Source organism: Alnus glutinosa, chromosome 1 (assembly GCF_958979055.1).
Source record: "Alnus glutinosa chromosome 1, dhAlnGlut1.1, whole genome shotgun sequence".
Taxonomy (NCBI): Eukaryota; Viridiplantae; Streptophyta; class Magnoliopsida; order Fagales; family Betulaceae; genus Alnus; species Alnus glutinosa.
In genome coordinates, this window is record NC_084886.1 from 4,393,644 (window position 1) to 4,413,660 (window position 20,017).

At 37.7% G+C, this 20,017-nt stretch overlaps 2 protein-coding genes across 2 annotated transcripts; both read right to left on the reverse strand.

The window, feature by feature from the left end:
• Positions 1-9,063: 9,063 nt before the first annotated feature.
• LOC133867255 (protein JINGUBANG) lies at positions 9,064-10,531 on the reverse strand. The gene has a single exon (XM_062303977.1). It carries the CDS (start codon positions 10,437-10,439, stop codon positions 9,174-9,176), a length of 1,266 nt encoding a protein of 421 aa, XP_062159961.1. The 5' UTR covers positions 10,440-10,531; the 3' UTR covers positions 9,064-9,173.
• Positions 10,532-18,254: 7,723 nt separating this feature from the next.
• LOC133867265 (metalloendoproteinase 2-MMP) lies at positions 18,255-19,687 on the reverse strand. The gene has a single exon (XM_062303988.1). The coding sequence runs from the start codon at positions 19,531-19,533 to the stop codon at positions 18,421-18,423; it is 1,113 nt and encodes a 370-aa protein (XP_062159972.1). The 5' UTR covers positions 19,534-19,687; the 3' UTR covers positions 18,255-18,420.
• Between the last annotated feature and the right edge of the window lie 330 nt (positions 19,688-20,017).

Below are 20,017 nucleotides of genomic sequence, written 5' to 3' on the forward strand. Positions count from 1 at the left end.
AGAAGCGCTTATCACCAGGAAATGCATTTAAAAATGTAGGATCAGGGCGAGAGCTCCAACCCTATGGGGATTGGTGAGGCATGGAAGCAAATTTGGAAGCTCCCTACTCCGGGTCTGGTCAAAAACTTTATTTGGAAGTTATGTTCCAATATTCTCCCTACCAAGGATCGCCTTTTTCGGAGGCATATTGTGCCGAAACTGAAACGCCGTGGCATATGGTCTGGACATGTCTTGCTTCAGTAACAGTTTGGCAGGAATGTTATCGACGCATCCAGAAGCTTTCATTGAAGGAGGATGATGGGCTGGGTTGGTTCTTACAGTTGAGGGAGAGGCTCATAGAGGATGAGCTAACTGAAGCAGTAACTATGGCTCGTCTGATCTGGCTGTGTAGGAAAGCAGGTTGTTAACCCTGTTCATGTAGTGCATTCTATGCAGGAGACCATGGCTAGCTTTAAGCTAGTGACAACCCATGAGTCTATGTCCCATCCTCTGCTAAGTTCTCCTGACGAAGTGGAAGGCACCAGAGTAGGGCTGCTTCAAGATGAACTAGGATGCTGCATTGTGCTCTTCGACGAAAATGGTGGGCGTGGGGGCAGTGTTACGGGATGAATTTGGGACAATTTGAGCGGCTTTGGTATCTGCACTTCCCTATATTAGTGACCCAATTGTGGCAGAAGCAACGACTCTTTGGAAGGCTGTGAGGTTTTCTTCGGATATGGGCTATAACCAGGTGGTTTTTTTAGGGGACTCCCTGTAGGTGGTGCAAGCATTTAGTACGGGTCAGACATGGAACAAATATGCCCAACTGATGGAGGATGTCCTCACCATTAATCTACAAAGTTTCTTAGTCCATGTAGTCCAATTTGTAAGCAGAAATGCAAACAATGTTGTCTATGCTTTAGCTCAGTTGGCAATCTGTCAAGCTATTGATTTTGTGTGGATTAATGAATGTCCTTCATTGATCCGACACCTTGTATCTGCCGATCAATGCTCAGCTGCTTGATTAATGAAATTATCCTCTTTATTAAAAAAAAAAAAAAAAAGAACAAAAAAACAAAAAATTTGGGCCGGTTGCAACCACTATCTCAATGAGCATCAGGTGTGGTCTTTGGCACCCCCAATGGCACCATTGGGAAAGGGTGTGAAAAAAAAAATGTTGGTTTTTGAAAAACATAGTCTATCCATAGCTATTCCTCCGATAGTACTATTCCTCAATTAGATGAATAGTCATTTCCATGTGAATAGCTATTAGAGAGAATTGTGTGCAATCAAACAAAAAAAAAATGATTATTTCCTAAAAATAGTCGGTTAATTTTATGGGTTTATTTCATATATCAAGCATGCCCTTAATTTTCATGATTTCTGATATGGCGATCATTTTCATGACAAACGATATTGAATTATTTTTTTTCAAGTTTTTATTATGTTTTGATAAATTTTCGGTATTTCTTTTAATATTTTGATATTGTCCAATATATCGATTGATAAATCAATACATCATTTGAATTTTTATAATATTTTCTATATTTTTTAGGAAAAAAAATATAAAATCAAGTCCATGGTGTCTTATTGAGTTGTAAATAGCTTCTTGTGGTAGGAAAAGTGACTTGAAAACTCATTGTGGTAAATAAAATTAACAGATAGGTCATTGCACCCAACTTCTAAACTAATTTCTATCCAAAATTGATGAAAACCATTAAAGTATAATGTTAGCACTAATCGTATTGTGATACATGTACTTTAAATAAAAATATAAAAAATAAACCAAAAAAAATTGAGAAGGTGATCGATTAGACCACTCCCAATGACCGTGGGGTGGTTCGATCAATCACTTATTGATCTGCTCAAAGGGGGTGGCCGAACCATCCCTGGCTATTTGTGGGTGCTCAACCACTTTCATTTAGCTATTTAGGGGTGGTTTGGCCACCCCTAGTGGCCCTAGGGAAGGTCCAACCACCCCCTTTACATTTCTATCACTACTAAAAAAAAGCATATTCTAAACGGTTTAATACCGTCTAGAAATGCAAAAAAACAGTCTGAAATTGATTCCAGACGGTTTTTTTTAGACGGTTTAAAACCGTATAGAAATATGCGTCGCTAATTAAGGTTCGGGACGGTTTGGGTCAAACCGTCCGCAATTCCAGACGGTTTGGCCCAAACCGTCTAGAACTGGTTCTGGACGGTTTTGGGCAAAACCGTCCAGAATTTGTCTTCTTCTTTTTTCTTTTTTTTTTGTTAAAATTATAATTATAATTATTATTTTAATATAATTATTGTTCTTATTTTTATTTTTATGTCCGGTAAGCGTAAATCAGCTCTGGTTCTACCGGAAATCCATCGGAGAGACGTTCCACCGGTCCTTCTTCGGTCACTGACGGTCTCCTTCGGGTTCCACCGGTCCTTCTTCGGCTTCTCTGGTCACTGCCGGAAATCCATCGGTCAAACCCAAGAATCACAAAACAGAGGAAAAATCCTTCACAAATCAAACAATCTTTCACAATCCAAACCCAAAACAGAGGAAAAATCCTTCACAAATCAAACAATCCTTCACAATCCAAACCCAAGAATCACAATCCAAACTCAATACAACACAAAATTAATGCAAATCTAACCTAAGAATTTCACTTACCTAAAAAAAAAAATCAAACATCCATCCGGTGGTTTGGAGAAAGTGGTGTCGAGGAGGCCGGAGGGGGGGAGAGAAAGAGAGAGGAAGGGAGAACCAGCCGGAAATCCACGTATTCCGGCCGGATCTGTCTCTAATCCGGACAGAGATCCGGTCGGGCGTGGGTATCGGTCGGATCCGGCCGGATATTTGACCTTCCGCTTCAGATCCAACCTCAGCAACGTCACCGACTCCGGCCGTGTCCAGATCTCGTCGTCCCGTTCCCATCTCCCGTCTCAGTCGCCGACCGGAGAGACAAGAAGAAGAACGAGAGGGAGAGGGAGAGATGAGGTCGGACGAAAAAAGAAGGGATCTAAATCTTTCCGAAGGGATCTGGGTCTTTCTTTTAAACGAAAGAAAAAGAAAAAAAAAATAAAGGAAAAAAATAAAAAGAAAACAGAAGAAAAAAAAGAAGTTCAGAGACGGTTTTAGGAAAACCGTATGGAAATTTCCAGATGGTTTTCCTAAAACCGTCCGGAAAAAATGAAAGAAAAAAAATTCAAACGGTTTTTTTTTTAAATTGTCTATAAATTTAGTGACGGTTTTAGGAAAACCGTCAGGAAAAAAAAAAAAAAAAAAAAAGCAAAGAAAAAAAATTCAGACGTTTTTTTTAAACCGTCTATAAATTTACAGACGGTTCTATTAAAACCGTCTGGAAATTTAAATTTCTAGACGGTTTTTCAAAACCGTCTGGAAATTTTCAGACGGTTTAAGTAAAACCGTCGTAATTTTTGATCTTACAGACGGTTTTCAAAAAACCGTCAGTAAATTTTATTTTTCTATACGGTTTTTAAAACCGTCTAAAAAAAAACCGTCACTAAATGCTAGTTTTTTTGTAGCGTGTATGTATATATATATATATATATATATATATATATATATATACATACACACATTATTGTATGGGACAAATGTCACAATATGATTGGTGCTGACGCAACATTTTCTAACCATCTATTAGAGAAAAAAGTACGAATGGATCTTGTAGGATTCTCAAGAACGGTTTTTGTCAAAATTAGGTGTAGGAACCTATTTGTTAATTTTACTTACTACATGGAGTTTTCAGTCACTTTTTATACCATATGATGTTATTTGCAAATTGGTGAAACCCTGTAAATTGATTTTTCATTGTTTTCTATTTTTTATACTTTTGTCTTTATATTATTAACATTTTTTTTTTTATAGAATAATGCTATATAGTTACCCTCCCATGCATATATGGTGTGGTCTTTTCATAGCATTTGGTGTATAAAAATTAAGTTTTTAATTGGAAAAACTACGCCACATAAGCAATATTAATTTGGAGGGGGTGATAGAATTAATAAACATTTTGCAAAATTTTACCCATGGATCAAAGTGTTGTTGGGTCCCAACAAACTCTAATTTGCACTATCTTTGGTCGGAAGAAAAGAGATAAGGGAAAGAACGGGAAAATGGATAGTTTCCTTCATTTGGTTGGGTGGAAAAAGATGAAAGAGAAAGGGTTGGAGAGAATTTCCTTTTTTGGGGCCCATTTGAATTTTCTTCCCATATTAGGAGGGAATGAAAGGATGAGGAAATAGAAAAAGTAAAATTGATCAAATAATGAGTGTGGGGGGGTCCATAGAAATATCCTTCTATCTTTAATTATTGTCTTCAAGTAACCAAACATCTAATAATTAACTATCCCTTACCTCCCTAGCTTGTCCTCCTCCTCTCTTGCTTTTTGCTCAATGTTACATTTCATGTTTATTTATTATATTTATTTTATATTAATTGACGTGATATATTTATTTTAAATAATTTTTATATCAATCATTAAAATAAATAATAATTTAAAATAAGTGTAAATAGTATAGCATTACTCCAAAAAGTAGAAAAGAAAGCCGAAATTGCTTAAGTTGGGCCTTAGGTTGGCCTGTGTTGGAAAATTATTGTCATCCAGCCACGCTTGGATCCCGGCCAGACTGCCGGGATCCGGCCCATCCCTGGCCAGAACGGCCGGATCTCGGCCGGGATCTGGCTCTTCGCCGACCAAGAGCGTGGTCGGGGTCGTGGTCGAGCCCTAGATTGTCTAGGATGCTGTGTTTTTTTCCGGTGGGTCTGTGATGCTGGGTTTCCAGTGAGTCGGGGTGCTGGGTTTCCGGTGGTCGGGGTCGGAGACGTGGTGGCCGGCGTGCTGAATTTCCGGCGGTCTAATGGTTTCCGAGGGTGGGTTGAACAGGAGATGAAGGGGTATTTTTGTATATGTATTAAAATTTGTTTTAACTTGATTTAATTATTAATCTGATGTGGAGCCTCGAGAGAGGCTCCACGTCAGTTTGTAAGCTTCCCTTTGTAAAAGTTTAAGTACACCTAGCATTTCTCATTAATAATTAAATCAAGTTAAAACAAATTTTAATACATAGGCAAAAATACCCCTTCATCTCCTGTTCAACCCACCCTCGGAAACCATTAGACCGCTGGAAATTCAGCACGCCGGCCACCACGTCTCCAACCCCGACCACCGAAAACCCAGCACCCCAACCCACCGGAAACCCAGCATCACAGACCCACCGGAAAAAAACACAGCATCCTAGACAATCTAGGGCTCGACCACGACCCCGACCATGCTCTTGGTCGGCGAAGAGCCAGATCCCGGCCGAGATTTGGCCGTTCTGGCCGGGGATGGGCCTGATCCCGGCAGTCTAGCCGGGATCCGGGCGTGGCTAGATGACGCCCAGCGCCACTGGTCGTGATTGGAGAAATCACGGAGCAAGCCGAAACCCCAACCACGCTTTTGGTCGGCGAATAGCCAGATCCCGGCCGAGATCCAATCGGGGATGGGCCGGATCCCGCCGGTCTGGCCGGGATCCAGAGTGGCTGGATGACGCCCAGCGCCACTGGCCGTGATGGAGAAATCACGGAGCAAGCCGGAAACTCCGAACCGGCAGTCCGGCGAGACGTCTGGCTACGGAACAAGGTGGTCTTCGATCCGACGAGTCGTCCGGCCACGGATCAAGGGGGTCTTCCGTCCGGTGAGTCGTCTGGCCATGAGTGGTCTTGAAATAATGGATTTTGTTGCAAGGGCATTTTCGTCTTTAAGTATGTGTCACGTCAGTATGTAAAGATCTCTTTGTAAAAGTTTAAGTACCCCTAGCATTTCTCATTATTAATCTGATGTGGAGCCTCAAGAGAGGCTCCACGTCAATTTGTAAACTTCCCTTTGTAAAAGTTTAAGTACACCTAGCATTTCTCCTTATCTTTATTTGTGCTGGTTGTTTTATCCCGTAAAGCAATTATTTTAGGATTGAATTCTACTTTATTTTCTCTTCTTTTTTCAACATAGAGACGTGGATATCTTTTATAATTTAAAGGGTATTTTATAACGTAAGTTTTCTTAAATCTCAGATTCTCAATCATTACTTTTAAATTTACATTGAAAAGTTTGTAATATCAGTTTTTATCATATTTTTTAAAAATATAATAAAATATGAGAAATACTAATAAATATGTGATTCATAAAAATGATAAATATTGAAATTAGGAGGCAAAAAAAAAATCTTCCTACAAACAGTTCATAGTTGTCTTAAGAGTGATGCAAGTCGCATTGCTTGGTGATGTGAATTAATTAAGTAAGGTTACCCAAAACAGCTGAGAACGTTTTCCATACATATATATATATATATATATATATATATATATATATATATATATATATATATATATACTTGTTGTTCTTCTCTTAATTAATTAAGTATGAGAAAAGCATCTATATATATATAAGCTAGAGGTTCCTTGAAGCAGAACTACTAGCTAGATCGCTTTTCTCTTCAGTTGGAGACCGATCGAGGGGTGTTTGCTTAGAGACAACATAGAAAACTGACAGTACGTATTTCAAAGGCATTTGAATAAAGTTTAATTTTCATACATTTCAAACTGAACTTTTCTGTTTGGCAAAAAAGAATTGCCATGAGATTGATTGTTCTAGATAGAGTACTCAAAATTGTTTTCTCCTGCTTAGAAGCAAAACAAACACTTTAATCTGTTCTTCTATTTATATGATATATTTATAACGTCTTATGTAAGCCGTTGAAAATGATTAACTGAGGGTCATGTTTTGAGTTGATCGAACAACTGACCGAAAAGCAAATTTGGCTAGACTTACTAAAGCTATGAGCTTTGGATAGCAACTCGACTGAGGCATGTTGATCCATCGTTTTATTTAAGGTGCTTATCTTATGTCATGTGGCCGTGGCTCTTTTAGGCTTTGTACAAATGCATTTTGCCATTTTTATAAGCAGTTTATATTATAAGGCGTTAATACATGCATTAACCGCACGCCAAATACCCGATTTAAGAGATCTGTAAATTAAGAAGGAAAATAAAGTCAGAGAGGCTCGTTGGGGACTAGCAATAACCACTTTCGATAGTTAAGTTAGTAAAGGAAGGAAGGCAAAATGGTAGATTATTAGCTAAAAGAAATAACATGAGCATACCTGACTAGTGTACTTCTTTTTCTATTTATAGATCACGAGGTCCGGTGAAGCACGGGCTCTCTCTTTTTCACTTGATTCAATCGCGGGTGGTTTCTCCCATGGTATCAGGGAAGTTATTCCGAATGATCCTTGATAGTTATGTGTTGTACAAAAGGAAATCTCGAGGAGCTACTCCGAGCAGAGGCGTGCAACCTATTAGAGCATTACTAGCAGATATCTTATAAGTGGTTTACTTCCCTAAATATAGGAAAAATGTCAAAAAAAAATCACAAAAAATCACTTGCAACAGATTCCCTACAAGTTTCTTAAGCATTGGGAATGTTATAGTGCTTCCCAATGTGTAGAGAACCAAAAGAATTTCCTTGTGATTATTATAATCATACACTCGATTCTCTTTTCTCTCACATCTCTTCTCCTTCTCTTCTCTCACCTCTCTTCTCTCTCCTTATAATAAAGTAAAAATAAAAAAATATATATTTTAATAGTATATGGAAAAATTAAATAAAGCTATTGTGGAGTGTTTTTAGATAGAAAATCAAAAAGTAGTTTTATTCTTTAAATTTAAAAAAATATGATTAGATGTCTGCTACTAGTGCTCTTAATTAGCATGGTGTAAGAGTATTCGCCCGACATTCTCTGCTTTTTAACCACTCGTAGGAATGCTTCTTGGATGTGGCGTAGTGCGTGTTGGATTGTCTAACTAAAGATTTAGAAGTCCGGTGAGCTTGAGCTCCTAATAGATGGTTGTCGGAGATGTGGGCTTTGTTCATGCTCCTGCTCAGAGGGCCCCCACCGATTGGGCCCAAAGACCCTTCTATAATTAGGTACACCACAAGGCACACGACACCAGCAAACCCTTTATCATTAAGGAAAAAAAATACAAAAAGTACAAAAAATTTCTAAGAGGAGCCTTACTGGTCCCTCAATTCAAAGAACATTGGCGTATGATTGAAGTAACAAATGCTTCATTTGGTCATAGAGAAAGAAGACTTAGCAGAGCATAAGGAAATATCCTCCAATCTAATTTAGAGAGAAAATTTGTCCAATTTTAAATTATTGTAAAAATAATAATAAAAAATCACCTTCCAAATAATTTGAGTTGCAAATTTCAAATCCGTAGTTATCTCTTGCCGGCAATCTGAGGAGCGGGCAGACATGGAGAGGGTGGAATTAAGTGCGTGTGCCGCAAAAGAACAAAGCAGGGGGAGGACAGGACTTTAATGGCGTTAGGTCCCCGGTCATGTTAAAACTCCCAATTCCAATAAATTCAAAAATCCCAATATTGCCTAATTTAAGCTTATACTTCTAGTCTATCTTTTCTGGCCGGAGTTCAGTAACAATCAAACGACGAAAAATGTATAGGAACCTTACCTTATAGTCATAAGCTTCTAGAGCCTGGGCCCCTATATATATACGCGCATTCAAAGCGCACCCACGTCTCTGTCTCTCTCTCTTAACTACTCACATATCACAATCTTTGTTTGAAAAAAAAAAAAATAAATTAAACAAAATAAATATGGAAGAACAGGAAACTAGACCAGGGGTTAGATCACTAATAGAAGCAACATTCAGGGGAGGTAGGGACGAACAAGTAAAATAATGTTAAAGAAAATTACTTTTACTTCTTAGATTTAAGGTACAATTTTTAATTTTTTGTATTTTTTTAGTTTAGGTAACAACAAAAAAATTTGATTCAATAAATTTTTTTATAAGTTTTTCTTACATCTAGGGAAGAAAATGAGATTTAAGAAAGCTAATATTAGTACTTTAAGAGCTTATCCAAAGACTACTAAATCTTATTATGCCAATTTTATAAATATTTATGGGATATTTGTGTAGACATGCATTACTAAAAAAATAAAAAATAAAAAATTAAGGATTGATTAGGACTTATAAAGACTCTTGTATTAGTCTTTAGATTAATTATGAGCAGATCACAAGTAGATCACTTCAATAGTTCAATTCACTTTGCAAATATGAAGCAAAAACTTTCTCATCGTTAAGTACAAAATTGTATAATAAAAAATAAATAAAAGAAAAAGGAACAACCTTTAAAGAAAGGGAACCCATACTCGCCAGACCTTAATGTCACAATCCAAGCTACCACTGTAAAGCAGAAAACAACTACAAGAATCAGAACCACTTGGATCGCTATTTCCATCAACAGCCGCCGCCAAGCACTTAACGGGGCGTCGATGCCCTTCCAACACAGCCAAACAAGAATAGCTCTTCTCCACCCCTCTCCTCCAGATCCTAACTGTTTTGTCGGCCGACCCACTGCACACCAAATCCGACACCACGGCCAAGCACAATATTGCTTTGCTGTGGCCCCTAAGCGCACCCACCAACACCATATGTCCACCGCCATCATTACCACCTCTGGATTCACCATCTTTCTCCCACACAAGAATCGACCGATCACAGGCACCGGAATAGAGAATAGACCCATCGGTGCTTAGAGCCAGGGCATTAACGGCCGACTTGTGCTTCTTCTCTAACGTAGCCACTAATGAATGCTTTTTTTCTCCCGCTTGCTCAAGCTTCCACACCCTGATTTTCTTATCCGCCGAACCCGTGTAAACAAACCCATCTTCGGACAATACTATCGCATTGATTGCATCGTCGTGCGCATTCCCTACAGACTCCAAGCACTTAAAATCGGAGGTTCGCCAAATCTTGAACGTCCGATCCCACGAAGCCGAGTAGAGAAGAGACCCATCTCTCGACACGGCAAGAGCTGAAACATTATCAACGTGATGTACCCACGTACTCTTCTTGTGTCGCCGCACCTCTACGTAGTTCTTGGCGGAGAAAAACCTTGAAAAACGATCATTCAGCGTGGGGAGGGCGGCTATGAATTTGTACTTCTGGTGTGGATTATCGGCATCGATCTTCCACACGCGGATTTTGTTATCTTGATGAGCGCTGAATAGCTTATCCTCCAAAACTACCAGAGACTTAACGGCGCCGTTGCTTATAGCCACCACGTTATCTGTTGAACTGTTATCGAGCCCGGAAGGATCTCGGGCCCATGAGCGTATCTCGCTGTTAGAAGAGCCGCTGCAGAGGAATTTGCCAGCGACGGCTAGAGAGGAGACATAAGAGGAGTGGGCTTTGAGGGTGGCTATGCAAAGGTGGTGGGCAGTGGTAGTAGGTTGTTCATGTTGTTGAGATGATGTGGAGAGGGAAGGAACAGAGGGTAGACTTGGTTGGGAAGAGAGAGAAGAGGATGATGACTCTGATTGAAGGGGATTAATGGAGTGAGATTCGGATTCATTGTCTGTGAGGCAAGGCAATGGACATGGAAGAAGTCCCATTTTTTTCTTTTTCACAAGAGTACTGGAGAGGGTCAGAACTCAGAAGAGACATGGGTAGTTGGATTTTATACATATGACCTGCTCATGAAAGGTCCAAAACGATCAAGTTGTAAAGACACGAACTACTATCTTTTTCTTTTTCTTAGTTCTTTTTTGAAATTTAATATACACCTTCATTTATTGGACTCATTTTTTCGTAATAGCATAAGAAAAAAAAAATTAAAAAAATTGAGAATAACGGAAACACCCCTTCTTTTTTTTTCTTTTTTTTTTTTTTTAAGGAAAAATAAATCTTTCATTGATGAAAAGAAAAGTACAGGCCAAATCACCGTATAAGTGTACACAAGACATCCCAAATAAGGGAATACTCCATTTGAACCAAAAAATTCAAACCAATTTAGACAGAACTGCTACAAATAAAAAACCTAATCAAACAGAATAAACAGTGATATAAACATTTGCTTTAATAAAAAGTCAGTCACATATATTAAACTAAAAGTAATAACTAAGTTGATCAGCACAGAATAAACCGTCAAAAAAAACACACCGACAACCAACCCCGTCTCTTTGCTTCCAAACCAACAACTTTTTCTTGCTCTTATCTTATCGTAATCTAGACAGTTCCTTTTAAATCAACGGCTCAAATCAAAGTTACTGCATGGTACTGTACAAAACCAAATCCGCGTTCACTCTTTGCCATCAAATTTGTACGGCTCACAGAGAACTTAGTTTGCATGACCTTTTTAGTACAACTTGGTGGGAAGGTGTTGGGGAAGCCTATAGATAAAACCAGATGACTCCACAAAAGGTGGTCGTTGATCGATGCAAGTGGAAATTTCCTAACTTTTCCAAGTCGACTACTATTTGACTTGCTTTATGGGCTGGTAAGAGCCTGTTCACATCGATTGGGTCTAAACTTTGTGGATGAACTACGACTTCAAAAAGTTATAGCCAGCTTCAATACAAAATGCTTTTTGAGAAACATAAAGCGTCCAAATACTGGGTTCCACCACTTCCAATCCTCCTATAGAAGTTAATTTTGGGCCAGCAGTTATCTACAGTGCTATTTTTCCTTGCCGTAACTATCCCGTCTTCTTGCAGTTACAATGAATGTCTCTTGTGACAGTTCATGAAATCAACCAGAAAGAAGTATGTCTTATAACATTTTTAGTAGAATTATCAAATTTTACTTATTAAAGTAGTTAAAAATTATTATTCTATTTAAATATATTTTTTTTAGATTTTTTTATTCTTACTCTATTTAATCTTTTTATATAAAAAGTTATCATACACCTTTATCTTGAGATTAGATTATTGCTAAGAAATTCACATAAGTTTTTATTTGCTTCTCAACCCAATTCAAGAAAAAAAAAAAGAAGAAAAGATAAATGAAAAAACTACAAAGTTTCTGTCAGGGACAAAAAAACTTTCATGTCCATGAAATAAGAACATCATTGTGTGAGAGAGACGGGAGATGGAAGAAAAAAAGAAAAAAGTGTGCTGATCATGTGAGAAAGAAAGGAAAAACAAAATTGGTGAGAGAGTTGGTGAGTGAATATTACTCACACAATTGATGAGTATTTTCACTTACCAAAACTTTTAGTTAAAATGGTGAGGCTGCTGGGAGTGGTTTTTTAGTATTTTCATCAAATTGGTTCACCAAAATAACTTAAGCTATTTTGGTGAGACTACTAGGAGCGAAAGACAAAATTTTCAAACAGTCCTTTATAAGTTTATAAGCGAAAGACAAAATGATCTTTTTATATTTTATTTGACAATTTTGCTCTCAACTTATAAAGGACAAGCTCTTCTCAAGTTGGTTTTAAGTGAAAAGGATCCGTCTCCCTCGCCCCTTTAATATGTGTCGGACTACTCATATGCTCATTTTTTATTTTTATTTTTTTAATAGCTTTATTTTTATAATATATGTAAGAGCATTCTTATTCCTAGTACCCTCACCAAATTTTACTCACCAAAGTAGCTAAAAATCACTTTTCTCTATTTTGGTAAGCCACTTTTTTAAAATTCTCCCAACAGCCTCACTATATTTTAACTATTCACTATCACTATTCTATTTAAATAATGTTTTTTCAGATTTCTTTATTCTTTTCCTATTTAATCTTTTTATACAACAAGCTACCATACATCTTTATATTGAGATTAGATCATTGCTAAGAAATTCATAGAAGTTTTTATTTACTTCTCAACCAAATTAAAGAAAGAAAGAAAGAAAATATAAATGAAAGAACCACAAAGTTTATGTCAGGGACAAAGAAAATTTCATTTCCAAGAAATAAGAACATCATCGTGTGAGACAGAAGGGAGATGGGAGAAGAAAATTGGAGAAGAAAGGAAAAAAGCGTGCTGTGATCATGTGAGAGAAAAAGGAGAAACAAAATTGGTGAGAGAGTTGGTGAGTAAATATTACTCATCAAAATTGCTGAGTATTTTAACTCATCAAAACTTTTTAGTTAAAGTGATGAGGCTGCTGTGAGTGATTTTTTAGTGTTTTCATCAATTGGCTCACAAAAATAGCTAAAAAATTATTTTGGTGAGGCTACTAGGAATGCTCTTTAGTAGCCTCAACAAATTTTACTAGTCAAAATAGCAAAAAAATATTTTTCTCTATTTAGCCATCTAATTTTTTAAAGCACCCAAACATCCTGTCATTTTACATAACCATTATCACTGTTTCATTTATATAATTATTTTCAAAATTGATGTTGTATGTGATGCATGAGAGAGAAATAAAAAATAAAAGAAAGAGAGAAAATTTAATAGTTTTTTTATTGTTTTGATGAATGAACAATGATCATTATTGTTGGTGAGTACTGTTTACTCTTTAAATTTTTTTCACCAAATTGGTGAGACTGATAATGATTAATTTTAGACAATTTCAACAAATTGGCTTGGTGAGTCTACTAAGAATGCTCTAATATTTATATTAGGGTCAATAAGAGTAATTTTAGAAGGTCTTTTTGTTTTTTTTCTTATGTTATTTAAAAAATTATATGCCTTTTAAAATCACTATTAAATCAAAATTAAATAAGAATATATCACAAATCAAATTATAATTTTAAAAGTCACTTATTTTTATAAAATAAAAATAATAATAAAAAAAAAGGTAAAACAAGAAAAGAAAAAAAGACATAAGGAAGACTTCTAATATTATCCAGGTCAACGGAGGGATGCGTCACCGTACTCCTCTAGTATTTTCTTTTTGTCTGTTTTAATGTAATCTCAATTACATATATTAAAAAAAATAAAAATAAAATAAAAGCCCATGTTTATGGAAAACTAAGCACCACTGTTGATGAATGTACAGAACTAAAGATTATATTTTACGGGGGCAAATTGTATTGGATGGTCGGGTCCAGTAGCTGGTGGTCCTTGTCGGCAGGCAGGTTTTTAGCAATTTGGAGCTGGTTCAGTTCGGGCCCAGTAGTTACTCAAAAGAAAGTAAGGCCCAACAAGAGGACGAAATATAGTTCCAGAGCCGTCAGAAGTCGTTTGGTGAATTTGAAACCGCGTGGACCAAACAAAAAGAAGGGGAAAAAAATCATGCCGAGAAGTCAAACTAATCATTCAAACGTCGGCAGAAAAAGTCCAAACAAGGGCATCACGGCTATTGATTTTCTGCTGCTAAACGGGCGCAACGACAGATGCCAAAGCCTCCACACATCACATCTTCGGTACATTACTATATATAATACACCAAAAAAAAATATTTATTATTAATTTTTTTTTTAGAGTAAAATATATTTATTTCAATTTTATTATGTAAAATCATATTATTGTACCTAAGTTGATAACAATCGATGCAAAAAACAGAACGACGATGACGTCGATGAGTCTTGACTCTTGAGTTTTTTTTTCTTCTGTTCTCTGGAATCATATTTGATCAGTTCGACGTGCTCTAAATTCTATAATGACGTGGAAACAAACAATAATCGGGTACTGAGTCCATTTCTAAGAAAATAATAAGCAACACAACAAATTTGATGCCAGACCACAAATGACCGGCGTTCAATGTACCATATTCAACAAAGAAATTTTATGTTCTTGACTTACTCGAGGTTGGACATATGTTTGGAAAAAGAAGAATCTTAATTCTATTTGTTATATTATTTGGGTTTTTAAAAATAAATAAATATATTTTTTTTTTTAATTTTATCTTAAAAAGTCAAATTATCAAAACATCTTTTTAAACTTTAATTGCCTGGGAATTTGCGCACTAAATTATAGTTGAATTCAGATTTCAAAAAATTGAATACCCAAACATGCTATATATCTGATTCTTCTATTAAACTCTATTGGGAATTGATCCACATTGGTCCGTTTTCGACAAATAGTGAATTCTTAATAATAATAATAATAATAATTAAAAAAAAGAAAAAAGAAAAAGCAATTCAGGGTGTGGCAACGGTTTCATGATTGGAAGACAAAGTTCCTTTATCAGGCGGGAAAATAGATCCTTATTAAAGCTGTGATCCAAGCTATTCTGACGTATAACATGGGCATTTTTTTTACTTCCTATGAGTCTTTGTGCATAGATTAACTCTATGATGCATAAGTTCTGGTAGGGGCACAGAGAAAATGAATCAAATATCCACTGGATAAGCTGGAAAAAGTTGAGTTTCCAAGACAACGGGAGGTTTGGATTTTCTCAATTTTAAGGTGTTTTAATAAAGCATTGCTTGCCAAACGGGGCTGGCACCTATATATTACATAATCCAGACAATTTGGCAAGCTAGATTTTGAGAGCGGAATATTTTCCACGGGGGAATTTTTTGGAGGCCGATTTAGGAAGAAAACCTTCTTATACATGGCGGAGCATTTTCGGGTCCAAAGATCTGATCCAAGATGGACTCATTTGGAGGATTGGGGATGGTAGAAATGTGTACATTTGGCGGGATAAATGGCTACCCACTCCGACTTCGTATGCTATACAATTCCCAAGAAAAGTATTTTCTGATGATGCAAAGGTGTGTAATTTAATTGATAATGATTCAAAATGGTGGAATGGGACTCTTCTAAATTCAATTTTTTGCAAGGAGGAAGCCGGGGTTATTTCTCGTATTTCTTTAAGCAAATATGGTCATAAAGGTGTGATGATTTGGAGGGAGTCTAATACAGGAGAGTTTACAGTGTGTAGTGCCTACCATATGAAGAAAGATCAACAAATGGCTCCTCAAGGGGAGTGTTTTCACCATTCTGTTTTCAATCAATTATGGAAACGGCTTTGGGGTTTGAAAATGCCAAATTCTACTAAGATGTTTGTATGGAGGGCTTGTCCCAATATTCTTCCCACCAAATATAACCTGCTTAGAAAAGGTAAAGATCTTGACCCTGCATGAGTTTTCTATAAAACGGCAAAGGAAACGGTGCTCCACGTTTTATGGAATGTCCCTCGGCGTCTGATGTGTGAGGGTTTTGTGGGATGAAAATTCAAAAATGTTCTAATCCAGGTTATTCCTTTAAGGAGGTGATGGAGAAGTTTTTTGATTTATGTACACCGGGTGAGGTTGACATTAACGTGGAGATAGCGCGAAGAATATGGTTTAGGAGGAACTCAGTCATCCACAGAGGAGATTTTCTTCATCCTAATGATGTGATATTATCAGCTACCACGGCCATAGGAGAGTACAAGGGAGTTATGGAGACTGATATATCATTGCTGGAACTTGAAGGTATTTCTGTCTCATAGAATTATTATTTGGTGCCCTCCCCCCACAAGAATTTACAAAGCTAATTGGGATGCTGTCCTTAATTCTAAGAAAGGAAAATTGGGATTTGGTTGTGTTGTGCGTGATGGTCAGGGAACTGTTTTTGCTGTTGCTTCTTATTCAGTGATTGCTTTAGAGCACTAGAAGCAGATTCCCTATAAGTTATTCTATTCCTTAAAATAAGAAAAATTTTTTAAAAAAAAACTACAAAATAGTCTCACAGCAATTTCCCTAAACTTAAGTTAATTTAACCAACAGCCTTGGGTAGCTACAGTGCTACCCAATAGAATATTTTAATAATAAAAAAAAGTCACTCTCTCTGACTCTCTCTCCTTCACGGCTTCACGTATCCTCAACCTCAAGAACTTCATCTCCTTCACGCATCCTTCATGGCAGCACGGGACTCTGTTTGGAACTGGTATGCGTCATTTTGATGGTTTGTCCTTCACAGCAGAATCTATTGCCAAACCCAACCACTGAAGAAGTGGGTTATCTTCATCTAAAGAGATTTAGACTCGGCTTCAGAAATTCCTTCCACAAGCTCAAGCCGGTCTTTGATGGTTCATGCATATGATTTTGGAGCTCTACAGAAGAAGGCAAAAGGCCCAAATTTGATCTCAACCTCCATGGGAGGCTGGCTTCTTCATTTGGAATTAGGCACGAGGGAGTGAGAGAGAAGAAAAGAAATGAAAAAAAAAACAAAAACAAAAATAAAGTAAAAAGTAAAAAAGTAAAAAATATTATTTTAATGATATAAGGAAAGATAGAGGGAAACTGTTGTGGGGTATTTGTATAGAAAAAAAAATGTGGTTTGATTTCTTAAATTTTTCCTAAATTAGGGAAAATGGTAGGGTGTCTATTGCTAGTGTTCTTAGTAGATCCTGAGATAGCTGAGGCACTTGCTGCTTTACATGGTTGAATTTTGTAGGAATCAAGGATTAACATCTATTATTTTGGGGGGGGGGGGGGAGGGGTTCTTTAATAGTGGCAAATGCTATAAACAGATCGGGATTCAATTGGAGTCTACATGGAAATATCATCTCTGATATTCGGACTCTTCTCTAGGATTTCCACTTTTGAAAAGTATGTTATACTCCACGTGGAACCAATGCGGCAGCTCATTATTTGGCAAAAGAAGATGTCACTCAATGAGTTAATTGAATATAGTTGGGGTCTTTTCCTGATTGTATTAAGACTATTATTTTATCAAGGATTCCATCATCGGTTGTTTAGAGTTTTTTAATGCTCTAATTTTTTTTTTATGATACGAATGAAATCAGTACTATTTTTTATTATTATTTTTTTTTAAAAAAAAGAATCCAATCATTACCGACTTGCTCGACAAAAACTGGGATCGAGATTTTCCAGCAATTCTCTAAAATTACACGGACTTGCAATTTCTTCTATCTAGAATTAAACATAAATTAAGTAGAGAAATGATTCTTTACCACCTAAATTAGTATTACTAACCAGTACAAAATAATTAATGCGAGTCTTAAGTATTAAATAAATATTTTTTCTTCGTTCTGTATAGTTGGCTTATAAGGTTGTTGAACCCCATTAGTTTGACCATCATAAATTCTCAAGAATTGACTAAAGAGACACGAGCCTAACCCTAATTAATTAATTAATTAATTTTTTTTTTTTTAAAAAAAAAAGAAAAGAAAAAAAGAAAAAGAAGAAGAAGAAGATAATCACCTACCAGCTGCGCCAACATTCGTAATCATAAACAATTAAAGTTCATAAATCATTAGGAAAGCGCGCACCAAATTTATAATATTTTGGATTTAAATTTAAATCACCTAATAGATGCTCCTCCACTCTATTCATCGCTTTATTTGACACGTTCGAACTACTCCCATAAAATCTTTCATTCAGATCGATCACCAGATATTCTAATCCATTTTATATATGTATAAACAAGAATTTGTAATCAATTTAACTGTAATCATCCCTAAACCTATTCCCAATCCAACCGCAGATAACAATTTTTAATCTCTCTTAGTATCCGCAGGAGTTTCCATCGTATAAAATATTGAGAAAAAGTCCCAATTCCACCGAGACTGAAGAAGAAGAATTTTGGAGAAGGTGAAATAAAAGGGTACTACGTCGTATAATATCATCAATCATAAACTGTGTATAAAAACAATCATTTACAAATCAATATAGCAATGTCTCATATCCCCTCTATCACTAATTAAATACAAAATCAAAGGAATTTAAAAAATAAAAACGAATCGGAAATGGCGTAAAAACTACAAAAGCAACAACCCAAATCCAACGGCCAAAAAGGCCCTCATGGCCCACATGGGGCCCGAAGTCATGTGCACAGCATTGCTATTGTCCCTCTCCTCAGCGCCAGTGGACGGAGACGGAGTAGAAGAACCATTGTAACTGGGGTTTGCACCATATAGCCACTGAATCCCCGCGACATCGTCGTTGGCCAGCTCGACCCTCCTGGTCCGCGACGGGATCGTAGGGTACATGATCGCGTCCTCCACCGATGAATGTCCAAGCCCTAGTAGATGCCCAATCTCGTGCACGGCCACGGACTCCAGGTCCACTGCCGAAGTCACTGAGGAGGTGGTCACGTCACCGGAGACCACCCAGGTCTCGGAGCCATCCAGGTGGAGCCGCCCGCTAGTCGGCGAGAACGCGTGGGCCAGCGTCCCCAGCACGCCGTCGAACGGCTCTCCGTCGCCGTGGTCCCCGACGAAGAATCCGATCTTGATATCCGCGCCGTAGAACGATTCCGTCTGCGTGAAGGTCAGCGGCGTCACGGAGGACCACCGTTCGAAAGCGCGTGAGAACAAGCTCTTGACGTCGTCCGAGAGCTGATTGTCCGGCAGGAACGCGTAGGTCAGGTCCCGCCGGCTCTCCGGCCACCGCGGCGTGTCGGGGAAGAAGGTGTAGTGAGAGACGGTGTGGAAATGCGTGGCGTTCGACGGCGACGTCGTTTTGTTGCCGGAATTCATGGTCGTCGAGCCGTTGACGATGTCGGGGACGCCGCATCTGGGCCGCACGATCTGCTGGAGGGTCCGTTCGTCTAGCTCGCCCGTGGCATTGAGGTTGAAGTTCTTCTGGTAGGTCTCGAGCGCGGACCTGAGAGCGTCGTCAAAGTCGTCGGTGAAGTCAGACGAGGAGTTGGTGATGTAACCGAAGTGTTGCAGGTAGTTCTTGAGCTTGGACAAACCGTCGACTTTCTCGCCGGGGTGGCACCCGGTGAAATTCCGGAACGAGTCCCACGCGCCACGTGTGGCATTTAACCACGGCGGTATCGATGTTATGTTGGGGAGGAAGTGAGCAGAGATTGGAGCGGATGAGACCGTGAGACACACTGTAATCGCGAAGAAGTAGATGAATCTCATGCTTTCAGGTGAAAGGAATTCAGAGAAAAGGTTTTGTGGATAATGGGAAATCGAAGAAAGCAAAGCAAGAGGACCGCTTATTAATAAGAGATAGAGGGAGAGGGAGAGGGAGAGGGAGGTGGGCGTTCGAAATTGAAATCTTCAGATTTTCTGTGAGGCATTCGTCAAACTGAATCACTTTCAAATTGTACACGTATTTTTGCGTGTTGAAAAAATGTTTGCTTCAATTTTGGAAGTTTCCACGATTCCGTGGCCGGTTTTGTGCAAGGCCGTACTTTGGACTGCATAGCATTCGTTTTTAACCGCCCCGCCGCCGCATGATAAAAATTTTCTTGCCAACCAATTTGTAAAAGTTTTACTGTCCTCGTATAAGATTAATAATATGTATTTTATATATATATTTTTAATAATGTTAATTAAAAAATTTAATAAAATGTTAAATTTACAATATCAATACAACAACTCTTCACATGAGGGTGAGTTC